The 13,579-nt window shown below is 52.4% G+C and overlaps 1 protein-coding gene across 1 annotated transcript; it reads left to right on the top strand.

The window, feature by feature from the left end:
• The first annotated feature begins 441 nt into the window (after positions 1-441).
• On the top strand, positions 442-13,579 carry CARD10 (caspase recruitment domain family member 10). Its single transcript, XM_062491317.1, has 20 exons — positions 442-724; positions 1,044-1,181; positions 1,515-1,840; positions 3,665-3,847; positions 4,187-4,342; positions 4,456-4,581; positions 4,730-4,924; positions 5,024-5,161; positions 5,887-6,002; positions 6,245-6,285; positions 6,998-7,118; positions 7,583-7,763; positions 8,595-8,718; positions 9,071-9,311; positions 9,606-9,675; positions 10,007-10,106; positions 10,430-10,588; positions 12,267-12,388; positions 13,027-13,142; positions 13,372-13,579. Exons 1-20 carry the CDS (start codon positions 442-444, stop codon positions 13,577-13,579), a joined length of 3,144 nt encoding a protein of 1,047 aa, XP_062347301.1.

Here is a 13,579-nt window from a genome sequence, read left to right as displayed (position 1 = left end):
CAGTACCTGTAGCCAAACTTCTCTGCTGCATGGTGCCCTTGAGAACTTGTTTGGTCACCAGTGCTTGGTGCACAGTGCCAGGGATTCATTTGCTCGGTACTTTTCCCAGTATGAGAAAGCATGTCCCAGGCTGTGAAAATTCTTGGTCCTGAGAGTTTCCCATTCTCAGGGGTGGGACAAAAAGAAAAGTGTGTGATGTCTGGGGGGATTTAAGAACATTTGAGAGATAAGGATGATATCTTCTCTAGACTTCCTACTGTGTATGTTTCTAACTCCCTTATGTACCACTCGCCTTCTGCATATCTAAGGCTAGGTGGATACCCATTTGTATGTAAGATGTTTTCTAATGTATCTTGAACCCCATTTGCAAGACTAATGGATCACTTGCAGGATCATACCTTGACTCACCTCTCCCATGCCTCACCTCTCCCATGCCGACTCATGCCTTCTACCTGTGCTCCTCCATCATTCCTCATCACATTATCCTTTCCTTTTATCCTGCTAGCCGTGGAGAATGCATCTCTCCAAGCCAGCAGCCTCTCAGAGCAGGAGGAGGAAGAATACACCATCTGGGAGAAGATTGAGAGTGCACGACACCAGCTGACCCGCTCCCTGAATCCAGCCAAGCTCACCCCATACCTGCGCCAGTGCCGTGTCATAGACGAGCAGGATGAGGAGGAGGTGCTGAACTCGTGCCGATTCCCTTGCAAGAGCAACCAGACAGGTGGGAGAAGACACAAACTTGCACTTGGATGGGCCTGGTATGAGGGATATAACCTGGTTTTGACACAGAGTGGATGCACACACTGCACTGCTCCCTCAGCTTTGTTGTTCTCTGAGGTGCTCTGTACCCAGGGCCTCCCCCTGCATGCACACAGAGGAGGGCAGTGCTCTCACCTCATTCTCTTTCCTCTAGCCATCTCCATTTTTGCAGATGGAAGCAGAACTAGTGGAGATGCTATTTTCATATCATGAAGTGGGGCTACACAGTGTTCTCTCTGTTTTGCAGGGAATTCATCCTAGCTCTTTATCTGTTCTTCTAGGTTACCTCATGGACATCCTTCGGCGCCGTGGAAAGCGAGGCTACGAAGCCTTCCTGGAATCCTTGGAGTTTTACTACCCAGAGCACTACACACGGCTCACGGGGAGGGAACCAGCTCAGCGCTGCTCTATGATCCTGGGTAGGAGCAGGTGCTCTGTTCTCTCTTCAGCTGCTGCTTCCATGGGAAGGGCCAGAAAATTTTGTGAAAGTTCACGTGCCTGCATAAAAACAGTGTTCATGCTGGTGTTGTGTGAGGAATCCTGACAGTTCTGTAGTGTGGAACTGGCAGGGAGGGGGCCATGTATACAGGTGTGACAGACCGTGGTGCCATAAGCCTGGGACAACAAGGGCTGCAAACCCTCAGGAGAACTTGTCACCTCTTGGTGGAAAACAGAGCACTGGGCAAATCTGTTTCTTGGGGTTACCCCTGTTTCAGCAGCCAGGAACAGGTTCTCCTTTGTCTCTTCCCCAGATGAGGAAGGCCCCGAGGGACTAACTCAGTTCCTGATGATGGAGGTGAAGAAGGTGAGGGCTCAACGGAAAGAGCACCTGCTGAAGGAGCACCAGCTCCAGGTGAAAAACCAGGCGTTGGAGCAAGAGCAGGTCCGGCTGGAGCAGCAGCTCAAGGAGCTCCTGAAGGTGCAGGAGCGTTGCCAGCGGCTGAGAGAGGAGTGGGACTCCAACAGTGTGGAGCTGCTGAGGCTGAAGGATGAGAACTACATGATGGCCATGCGCTACGCACAGCTCTGCGAGGAGAAGAACATGGCCGTGCTGCGGAGCAGGGACCTGCAGCTGCTGGTAGGATCCTGGGGAGCACAAGGGTGGGCAGCGGGATGTGGTGGGGGTCTGACAACCTGGAAGGATCCACACGGATGTCCTTGTGAGCATGATGGCACACATGAAGGAGCTAATGGCACACGGGATGTGTACTGGGGATGTGTGTTCTGCCCCGCTCTTGATGGAAATGTGCCCTGCAGAGAGGCTGAGACATGGGCACAGTGCAGGAGGCTTGCACTGCTGGGAATGGAGATGCATCATCAGCTCCTGACAACTGATGCAGTTGGAGGTACATCACTAGAGGAGTCAGAAGCAGGGCTGATGTCTTCCCTGGCATCCCTTGATGCACCACAAGATGCCCTATGTGCTCCTGCCTGTGCTTGCTGCCAGTGCTTGCTGCCTGTTCTGCTTGCTCTGCTCTCTGGGCAGCACGGGCAGGCAGCAGGCAGCTCACTCTCTCAAGCTGTGTATATTTACTTTCTCCCCTTCAAGGGTTTGTGTTTTCCTCTCCCTGGTGAGGCTGTGCAGCCACCCACACTGGGTGCGTGTGTGCTGCCTGGAGCTGCCCAGCCCACCTTGCTGAGCTTAGAAGCCTTTTGGCCCAGACTTCATTCCCCCTGCCACTCCCCACCGCCTCCTCATGGCTCTCATGACGTTTTTAAGACTCATGCCCTGCATAATTGAAGGAATTCGTGACACTGCTCTCACCTCCTGCAAACGTGCACCCATTTCCTGCCTGGGCAAGGACAGCCCTACCTTGAACCTATTAATAACCCATATTTTTAAGTGCTCTGCTACCTCCTGGCATTCTCCCTACCAGTCTGGGCCTGGGCCTCTCACACAACCTTGTCATTACCTTTCATACCTCATTCTGTTCTGCCAGTGGTGGGATCCTCCCCTACCTTTTTTTCCGGTGTTCCTGCCAATGCCAGCTCCTCTGGGCCTCTTTGGAGCAGGGAGGTGAATCACTTGTAGGTAACTCTGGGCTGAAGAAATCCCCCTGGAAGCAGCGTCTCAGCTTGCCTTCCCCTCCTGACCCTTAGGTCCAGAAGTTTCTGGTCCCCAAAAGTCATTCTAGGTCTTCTGGGCAGATTCACAAAATTATTTCAGTTCCTGAATCCCTTCTTGACAGTTTTGGCAGTGCTTTTTGGTGGCTTTGATAGGCTTCTCCTGTCCCATTTCCTCTCAAAGCCTTAATTACCTGTGAAGTTGGTTCTCTGGTCAATCTAATCAGTCATTACAGGTCTGGGAGGACCATTCTTATTCTTAAAAGTCGCTGACCTCCAGTCTCCTGTGACATGTTGGTGGAGGAGTGTGGGACCAGGCCAGGGAATGATGATGCCTTGTAGAATGCTGCAGCCTCCAGCAGCTTGAACCTCAAACACCTCCCAGGCCAGAGGTGGTGTCCCACACTGAGTAGCCTCCAGTGGATTTTTCTGCTGTGAATTTGTTTCTCAGCTGCTCTAGGAGTCTGTCTAGGAGATATTCACCACTGATGGCCCTGGCAGCGTACCAGAGGTCCCACGTCCACCCACGGTCAACACCAGCTGCACTGTGGATGCCCTGGGGTAGCAAGAAAGTTGTTGCACCAAGAGATGATCCTGAATGTGCTTATGCAAGTGTGTCTTCCTCATTTCCCTGAGGGAGAAGCTTTTGTGTGCAGCTGTGCTGCTAACCTTGGCCCAGCTGTAGGATACTCCTTCTCATGGTTGCCTTGTGCTTGCCTCCTGTGCCCTTACTCACCTCCAGACCTGTTTTATTCTCTGCACCTTCTCTGCTTGGCTCTCCTAATAAGTCAGAGGTGCAGGGCCACATATGTCAGACTGTTTCTTCCCGGGGTTGCAGGTGGACCAGCTGAAATGCAAAGTCTCCAGCCTGGAGGAGGAGTGCAGCCTGCTGCGGAAACAGGCGTCGGCAGCGCCCCAGCGAGAGGCAGAGGAGCGGGGCCACCCTGACACCGTGTCTGAGCTGTGGGCTGAGAACCAGCGGCTCGTGGCATCGCTGCAGGAGCTGCAGGGCATGCTGCAGGTAGCTGCCAGGGCAGGGCAGGCTCCAGGTCACCTCCTTTCCTGGGCTACCCCCAGGAAAGTGGCTGTGCCACTGGAAAGATGGGGAAATTGCTGGTTTGGGTTGGCCTGTCCCATCCTCTGAGCATGTTGTCTGGTTGTGGTGGCTGCCATTGCGTCTGGTGCTCTTTTCAAGCTCTGTAATTCTTGGTTGTGCTGACAAGTATGTGACTTTGTGCCTTGGAGTACACAGCAGATTGATGCTGGATGATGATGGCAGTTGTGCCCATCTGCCAGTCACTGTCCTGGTCTGTTACTCCCTTGGTGCTTGTGGTAGTGACAGTACCCTCTTGCCTCCTAGAAACCCGGTGAGGGCCCAGTGCCAGGCTCTGAGCAGATCCTTCTGGACATCCTGGAGCATGACTGGAAGGAAGCCCAAGACGACCGGCAGGATCTCTGTCAGAAACTCAACTCCCTGCAGAATGAGCTGCAGTGGGCCGAAGAGCTGAGGGATAAGGTAGGGCATTCATCACTGCCTCTGTCCCTGCACACCAAGCAGGAAGAGAGGGAAGGGACACTGTAAAGCAGTTCTTTGCAGGGAAGCTAATGCTCATTGCTTGCTGTTTCCAGTACCTCCAGGAGGTGGAAGATGTGCAGCTGAAATACCGGACGCTGCAGAAGGACTGTGATCTCTACAAGCATCGTATGAGCACAGTGCTGCTGCAGCTGGAGGAGATTGAAAAAGAGCGGGACCAGGTAAATTGCTTTTCACTGCCCAGCAATAACAAGGCTCTGGATACCCTCTCCTTCCTCAGTGGATCTTGTCCAGCCGTGCCAGGGTGGGAGGTGTGGATCAGCAGTGCAGTTCTGTGTCTTTCCTCGCTCTCAGTCTGGCTCCTTGCAGGCCATCCAGAGCCGTGATGGGGTGCAGCTGCAATACTCCCAGAGCCTGATTGAGAAGGACCAATATCGCAAACGTGTGCGGGTCCTGGAGGAGGAGAGGGATGAGCTCCTCAGCAAGCTGAGCCAGGCAGAAGGGCAGAACAGCACACTGGAGGCACAGCTGCAGCGGTGCCAAGGTGGCCGCAGCCTCAGCAAGGTGAGGGTGGCTAGAAGGAAGGAGAAAGAGGGAAGGCAAAGGGGTCAGGACTGAATTCTGGGAGATGCAAATGGGATGATGGAGTCCCTTCTCTCCCAGATGTGCAGCTCTTCCTACTCCCTCTGCTCCAACCTCAGCAGCACCTGGAGCCTCATAGACAACCCTACAAATGGACTCATGGATACTCTGGGGACTTCTGTTACCCCGTTCCCAGGGGATTCAGCCATTCAGAGCTTGGTGAGTGCTTGACCATGTGAGGCTGGCCCTCAGCTGAGGCCAATGGAGACACTGCTCACGAAGGGCACGCAGGCATTGAAGTGGCTTCATCGTGAGGCTTTGACTTGGTGGAAGACTGGGTATGGGGTGGTGTATAAGGTGTGAGTAGATCTCAGATGCAAAGCTCTCAGTCTCTAGCAGACTGGCCAATGCTGCCCTAAAACATGTGAAAACTCTTCATCCTATATGACACCTTAGAAGACAACAGTCTCATGTAAGGTGCTATCCTCACTAAACTGCTGTTTAATCTACACATGCTGGAAGAGAAATCCAGACTCTTTTGAACCCTGTAGCAGCATTGTGTTGTTTTTAAGGCTTTGAGACAGGTTCTTTCCTTTGACTCCTTGAACTGTCATCCCAGAGCACCCTGAAATGGGCAGTTCCATAGGTTACTCACACCTCTGGGTGTGTGGTGGCTAAAATAGAAATATAAGGACAAGGGCTGGATAGTCTATTCATCTGCTACTGCTCCTACAGCTTGTGCTTTGCAAAAAGATGGGGGTGCAGTGTCATAGCTGAGCTATCTGCTTGGGAAAACAAGGTTCCCTCTGGCAATTTGGAGAGATGTGGATTATCCTAAAGAGGGTCGTGGTAGCCAAGGACCTGTTTGCTCCCCTGGCCTGAAGGGAGGGGAGAAGTGGTGCTGGGTGTTGATGTTAGCAAGCATCTCTCTCACTCTACCCAAGGATGGGACTCCTGACAGTGAGAAGGATATCAACCGCCTTTCTACCTTCCCGTTCCCTCCCTGCATTGGCTCCATCCTCCGTCGGCAGCGGGAAGAGAGGTGCATGCCCTACAAAAGGTGATTGCTGGGGCTGCTTGTCTCCTCTGTGGGGTTTGTGGGGTCCAGGGAGAGCTGCCTGGCAGGGTTAGGAGAGAACCTGGAATGGGAACTGAGTGGAAAGGCTGGTTGGGAGCTGTGTGGTGGCTGCAGGGGTGCTTGGGGGTGGTGAGGAAGTTTGTGGAGCTGAGATTGAGAATGGGATGCAAACAGGCTTTGGAAAATCTGCTACCTTACAGATCCATTTTGTGTCTCCTTTGTAGCTTGTCCTGTGGCTCCTTTAGCAGCCTTGAAGATGGAACAGGTACAAGGCTTTCCTCAATGGGCTTAGCTAAAAAGAAGTGGTGGCTGTGGAGAGAGGGATTGGACAACAGACCCTCCCTCACACCTCTGGTTTGTGCAGCTCATTGTGAGGGCTCTGAACCTGCTGCATGGTACTGATGCTACATGATACCCTCATATCCCCCCATGCCTTGTCAGGCAGAGCAGCTGGAAAAGCTGGCTTTTCCTCTGCAGTGCAGGTAGCTATTTGCATCAGCTCTGTTTGACTCATGGAGAGCTGTTGAGGGGAGTAGGTAATAGAAGAGGGAAATGCTTTTGCCCTGGGGTGTTGCTGGATACTCCCTTCATCTGCTGCTACTACTTTTATGATGGGTTGTAAGTCTCCTGGAGTGAAGTTCCTGGTGCTGGCAGGTCCTGTGATGGGTGCTGGTGGCTGATCTCTGAGCACATCCAGGTGGTCCTGTCTGCTGCTGCCTCCTGACCAAAATGCTTATGAAGGGAATAAAGATTTGCTCATTCTCTGGACACATGGGAAAAGAAAGGAAAAACAAAAGAAGAAAAAAAACCCTTTTCTTGAGGGTGACCATTCAAAGCCTTCCTGCAGCCTCAGTTTCCCAGTCAGATGCTAGAAAAGGGTCAGAGGAGGATGGCAGACCCTTGCCACCCCGAAAACACGAGCTCCCTGCAGCATTAGTACAGGCGAAGTGCTCCCTCTCCCTTTTGCTCTTTCCTAGGCAGCAGTTTTCCTGGCACCTTGCTGGGGGCCTTCTCCTCTTCTTCCAGCAGCACCTGCATCAGGGTGAAGTCAGAGATCTGCTTGTCCACGCTTTCCAGCCACAAGGAGGTTCCCAGGAGGTGACTGCTGCTCTCTGAGCTGGGTGCTCTGTGGTCATGGCTTGAGGGGATGTTTTGTGGTGCCAGGAACCAGGCTTGGGAGACCCTTCCTTTCTGCCCCTCCCATCCCAGGCCTTTTCTTGCTAATGGTAGAGGAGAGAAATGAAAATCCTACAGTCCTTGCTTCCTAGCAGGACTTCAGTTTCTTGCACTGGCCTATTTGTTATGGCAGGGGTGGAGGTGTTGCTCTGGGCTGGACATGTATCTGTCCAGGTAGGGAAGAACTGTGGGAGCAGTCCTTGGTGAAGGGCCTGGTGGGATAAATGGGGCTTTGTAAGTTCTGTGTGCCCTGGTGATGGGCACACTGTGAGTCATGAGCTCTGTGCTGCAGTAAACAACCTGTAGCTCGACACCAGGCATGGGGGATTGGCTCTTAGAAAAGGCAGTAAACCTCAGTTGCCAGACTTGGAATTTCTCCTTGCCAGGTCACTCATGGTACAGCTCACTAGTGTGGGTCATCCCAGCAACCCCTCACCCCAGGAGAAGAGGCTCGGAGCAGACATCTCCATCCTTGGAGGGAACAGGACAGGAATTTATGTCCAGTGGGTCAAGCCAGGCTCACGGGTTGAAAAAGCAGGACTCAGGGAAGGGTGCCGGCTCATTGAGGTAAGTCTGGGCATGTGCTCCTTTTGTGGGTTTGCAAAGCACCTGAGATGATATGAGGAGTGTAGAGTGATCCCCAGTGTAAGATGACCTCTACCCAGCTTGAAGTCCACCTCCATTTCTCTTATTTTCCAGGACTGCTTCCTGTCTAGAGCTTTACACAGCACAAACATCCACCCAGGTCTCATGGTACTTGAGTGTACCTGTGCATGTAAAAATGCCAAGACCTGCTGAAGCCTTTCCTTGAGCTGTGGGAAGGGAGAAACAAAAAGGAGTCACACAACTAAGATGCCAGTATGGCTTGGTGTCCCTCAAGTTGTCTGTCACTTTGTAGTCTTGTAGTTTTTCAGAGCAGTTTGCATCCTGGACATGCCCATTGCAAACCAATCAATTCTGGAGCAAGTTTTCTCTGACCTTTGTGACCCTCCTGAGTTACAGAGAATAATTGCTCTGAAGAAAGCTCTTGGAAGGAGGGAAGGGCATTTGTTTTGCCAAGAATGACACCACTTGAAATACAGCTGCACTACTTGAATTGATATTCCACCTGTAACTGAAAACAAGGGCAGTGCTCCTGCTCCCACACATGTTCATGCACACACACATTTCCTTTCACGACAGCCCACCATCCAGACTGGGTGATGGCTAGCAGCAGGTATTTCAGAGGCAGAGGGGGCAGCCAAAGGCAGACTGAGGATGCCTTGTCCTCAGATACAGTTTTTCCCAGACCTGCCTCACTCTGTAACACCTTTTGTGTGAACCTGATGGGTGAGGGAGCCTGGGGGGTGCGTGCTCTACCAGCCCTTAGGTCTAACTAAGGCATTGGGTCCTTGCTAGCTGAGGGTGCCATCGCTGAAGGAAGAGGTGCTTTCCCTGGAGAACTGCACACGGGAGGTGGCCTACCTGAGCCTACTGCACTGGGATGAGCCATCTAGTCTGACCTTTCAACTTGACCTGGAAGGTAAGGTGCTAGCAGCTGGGTCACCTTTGAACCTGAGCTCTCTGCTTCCCTTTCTAGACCTTTCACTCACACCTGGAGATTAATTTCAGCTATTCTCTCTCCTTTCCTGTTTGGTCCTAGGCCACCATGTCAGACACAGGGGTTGGCTGCAGCTCCAGTAGCTTTCCCTCTCTGATGTGACTTGTGCATTCTCTGAGTTACGGGACAGAGGTACAGGCCTTCTGTCTGTTTGCCTCCTCTGCGCTCCAACCTCGATCCAGAGCATCACAACTATGCCGGGCACTTGTCTTTCTTATTGGTGACTGCTGTCTGCTGCGTCCCCACCTGTGGTGACCTGTGTTCTGTGCCCCAGGATACCAGCCTCTGCGGGCAGCCCTGGAGGAAGGGAAGAGACTTTGTGGAGACTCGTTCTACGTCCGCACCAACGTGTCCCTCCTGGAGCCGTCGGACCCTTACGCGCTGTGCGTGAAGTGTCGGGAGATCCTGCACGTCACGGACACCATGCACAAGGGCCGGCTGGAGTGGTACTGCTCTCGTGTGGATCCCTTGACCCTGTGTGACCTGGACAAGGGCACAGTGCCCAACTACAGCAGGTAACCAGCCTGAGGAGGGGAAAGAAGGGGGCTACCTGCCTCATTTGTCTGTGGTGGCCATCCCCTAGCGGTCCTGGGGCTGCAGACTGGCCACTCAATGGTGTAGGATGACTAAGTCTTATATGGGGAGCAGCGTGGTAGTGTTTGGGAGCCCTTGAGGGAGTGGGAGGTTGAGTGAGGGCTTCGATATGCCTATGCTTCAGCAGGTCTGTGGGATTGGTGAAGAGGATCCCAGCAGGATATGGTCCCTGGGGCTTTTGGAGTTGCTTGAGTGCAAGCTCTCTGTCTTTTCAGGGCTCATCAGCTTTTGAAGATCCAGGAGAAGCGCCAGACACCGGGGCAGCAGAGAGGCCACAGAAATAATGTAAGCTAAAGAAGTGGGTGATGAGAGTCATGTGTGTGTGCCCGTGGCCATCTCACCACCTCAGAGGCAATCTGCCTTACTCTGTTGATAAACCAGCTTGTATAGAGGTGGCAGATGGGATAGCAAGCAAAGCTTTTAGGCCAGGCAGTGTTACTGCTCTATGGCTGCTTTTCTACCACTTCCCAGACTGAACCTAATGGGTGGCAGACCTAATCCCTTGCTTTTTGTAAGGGTGCTCCATCCTTTTTGCTAGAGGATGTTCTGCAGACAGTTGTGCAAGTGTGTGAAAAGGGTACTGCTCTCAGCCTAATTGCCCTCATTTTCTCCCCAGCTAAAGAAACGGGCCTTGGGCCAACTGCGCTTGGTGAAATCCAAACCACAGAGGAGCCCAGAACAGCCTCCCCAGCAGCTGTGGCTGGACCCCTGCTCAGGTGAGCTGTTAGCCCTGTGCCTGCCCTGTCACCCTTAGATACCCAATTGTCCCATGGTCATCCAACTTTTTGTGGAAAATAAACTGCTGTGTAACTCAAGGGAGTCCCAGAAAACAGGCAGGGGGTCTACATCCAGAGTATCTGTCCACGAGTGAGTGTTGTAACCAGGGTAGGGTCTCTGCTGGGACATAAGATGGTTTGGCAGGTGCTACTACCATGATTCAGAATGAGGAGGTGGTACAGAATAATGGGATGGTTTATGGGCTGGCCTTGTCTCCTGTGTTCTCACCTTTGGCTTTCTCTTCCTCAACGCTGTCTTCCAGACCCAGAGATGAGCCTGAAGCCTTACAGCCTGGTGCACCCTGTGGTGGTCAAGACACCCCGTCCTGTGGTGCTGTCCCCAAGCTGCATTGCACCACGGCTCATCAGGAACCTGCTGGACCTGCCCACCTCTCGCCTGGACTTCCACGTGTGCCCAGCAGGTAGGCAGCAACATGTGGTTGCTCAGTCCATTCCAATTAAGAGCTGCTCTATTCTTGGTAGGTTGAGTTATGGTTTCATGGGAGTCTTGGAAAGCCCATGAGATCCCCCTTCAGAAGGTAAGTGTGGGGATCTCTCAGTCTTCCCATGTAGTACCTGTTGACAGTTCACTTTTTTGGGCTGAGTGTCTGCAAGATATTCCCTGCTGTTTTTAACTGTGTCCTATCCCTTTGGCCCACAGGGAAGCCAGCCCTCCCTTCTGGTCCCCCAAGGCATGGGGATCTTCTCTCTTCTCTGGAGTGGGTGGTGGTGTAGCGTTGCCTTGCTGCTCTGGGTGGCTCTTCCCAGAGATAAAAACCTTGGCTGATGTGAGATCTGCAGGTAGACTTCATGCCAGCTCTTCCTGCCCAGGAATGGGAGGATCCAACCTTAGTGCTGTTATCCTCTTCCTTCAGCCAGGAGATGTGAGGCTGACCCAGGGCTGAAGAGGCTGCTGGGGAAAGGGCATTTCTCCCATAGGGAATGTTCATAGAGAACAACTCCTTCTTTCCTCCTTCCCTCCCACTTCTCCTAGTGCTCTCTTCCCAGTGTTTAGAGTTGTCCATTTGCCAATTACAGGACTGAAACATGAGTTGGTTTATTTGTTTGTGGGGTAATAATGGAGGTAGTGAAAAATCTCTGGTTTGCTGAAGGATGGCTCTGAAAATTTTGGCTGCTGGGCTTTTCAGCTGAGTGACTTGGCCATATATCCTGTACTGCTGAGCCCTCTGCAGGGTCCTTCTCACACTGCACGGGAGACCTGCTTCCAAGCTTTTACTGAGGTTAGGAATTTACACTGAGGGCAAAAACTCCATTGTCCCCTGCCAGTTTTGCCTGCTGCGAGGGAATGAAAATAATCCATGATCCCCAAGCCATTTCTCTTTTGTTTGCTGCCTGTATTTTCTTTAGATCTTCCAGGAGAGACTGCTGCCTGCCAAGGCATCATGGCTTTGCAGGATCCAGGTCTACCTGGGAGGTACTGTGCCACCAGGCAAAGGATGCCCAGCCAGCCTGGAACCTGGGATAACTGGAACATGCTCTGGAACTGGGTTCCAGTTCTCTGTCCCAGCATTTCTTCTCTGCTGCTTTCCTGGTGCTGGTTGCTGTATGCTGTCCTGCCTCTGAGCAGGCTGCCACCAGCAGAAGGAGGTTCAGCTCATCCCCATTTTCTTCCCACTCTCCCAGCATATACCCATTCCTCTTGCTTCCCCCATCATGCTGCTCATTTACAGGAGCTGTCTATAAGCCTGTGTAGCACTCAAACCCTGCAGAACACCTATCTGGCAAGATAAAGTGTTTATTTTTCTGCCATACTCTGTTAGGGAGGGGTTGGGACAGTGTGGCAGTGGGTGGATAATGACTGTGAGCCAGCTTAGGCTGCTGTGGTGCAACAAAAGGTGCTGCTCTTGCAATGCAAGGTATCTTCAGCTGTGATATCTTGCTTGTTCCCTACCAGAAAGCTGCAGAAGATCCATGCCAGAGTGTGATACTTTATAATTAGACTTTCTGTCCAGAATCCATAAACACCGAACTTGATAAGCACCAGCACAGCAGCAAACGTGTGGGATCTGAGGTAGACAGTCCATGCAAGAGGGAGAAGGGGCTGACATCTCTCTCTTCGTATTTCCTCTTGGCTTGCAGAGAAGCTGGCAGGAGGGGATCCCAGCACAACCTATGCTCAGGAGCACCCTGTGCCTAGAGCTGCCCCCCAGGACCAGAGGGAAAGCAGACTAATCCACATGATCCGGGAGGCAATGGACAAGGTGCTGAGGCTTTTGGGGTGGGGAGAAAGGGCCAGGATAGGGCACCTCATTCAGACTGGAGGAGAGGAGGGGGCAGCTGAATGGGAGAAGAGGGAGAGTGCTGTGGTGATAAAGAGCTGCTTGCTTGGGGGCTGTGCAATTTGGAGAGTGTTTCAGGTCAAGGTGCTGTGAAGTTGTGGAGCAGCAGATACGGACATTTCCCCAAGTCTCTGATGAGCTCAGATAAAATAAATGGCAAATGGGGATTTGTGGGGGAAGCAGTGGGACATGCCATACTCAGAAGTGACCTCCCTGCTCTCACATTCCTTATATTCACCAAAGTGGCAACAGCTCTGCTCAGGGCAGAAATGTGAGGCTGTGGATGACAGCGATGACAAAGGGGATGTGAAGATGAGCTGTGGCTGAGAAGAGGGGTTCTGTGAGCTCTTGGGTTGGATTGGCAGTGATGGAGTGGGTGACCCTGCTCTTTAATTCTCTCCTTTTCTATTGGCACTGTCCATAAATCTTACTTTTAATGGAATTAGTATTGGAAAAGCAATGATACTGCACAGTATGGGGTTTGATTTAATGTAACTGTCAGGGGCTGGGGTTATTTTTTCTCCATTTAAATCAGTAAATCTATTCAATTTCCTTTCCAGAATAAACACTGCCTGCTAGAACTGGGAGTTGAGGGCGTGAGGGATCTAATTAAAAGTGAAATATACCCCATTGTTGTCCATGTCGAGGTCACTGAGAAGAACGTTAGAGGACTCAGGTGAGGAAAGATGGCATGACATGGCATGGACAGAGGGTATCAGGAGAGGAGAGAGAAGCCCTTGTCTCAGAGACAGGACAAGGATCAGGCAAGAGCACTGATGTATGCACTGGGGTTGGGGCTGTGAAAGGAATAATTGGCTTTCTGTACATGCGAGCGTGTTCCTGGGTGATTTTGCCACCCCATCCCTTTATGCCAAGGGTGACATTTGTCCCTGTGTTTTGTGTAGGAGCTTGCTGGGGAAGGCAGGCCAGCGGGACTCGGAGGTGCTGAAGGTGTGCCGTGGTGTGGAGCGGGCTCTCCACACCCTGCCCTGCTCCTGGGCCCGCGTGGAACCCCATGCCTGGAGCCACGCTGAGGAGCTGCCCAAGGTGGTTCGTGGATGCATCTTCCAGGAGCAAACCCGCCCGCTGTGGATTGAGGAGGGCGACGACTGA

Source organism: Cinclus cinclus, chromosome 4 (assembly GCF_963662255.1).
Source record: "Cinclus cinclus chromosome 4, bCinCin1.1, whole genome shotgun sequence".
Classification (NCBI taxonomy): domain Eukaryota; kingdom Metazoa; phylum Chordata; class Aves; order Passeriformes; family Cinclidae; genus Cinclus; species Cinclus cinclus.
The sequence above is the reverse complement of the archived record's forward strand: the minus strand, read 5'-3'. Positions and strand labels throughout refer to the sequence as shown.

Excerpts from the sequence above, each read along its gene's own strand:
- CARD10 (XM_062491317.1), top strand. The coding sequence starts at position 442 with ATGCCTTCTACCTGTGCTCCTCCATCATTCCTCATCACATTATCCTTT. Across the intron at positions 4,582-4,729 it reads TTGAAAAAGAGCGGGACCAG|GCCATCCAGAGCCGTGATGG; the intron begins GTAAATTGCTTT and ends GGCTCCTTGCAG. Across the intron at positions 8,719-9,070 it reads CTTTCAACTTGACCTGGAAG|GATACCAGCCTCTGCGGGCA; the intron begins GTAAGGTGCTAG and ends TCTGTGCCCCAG.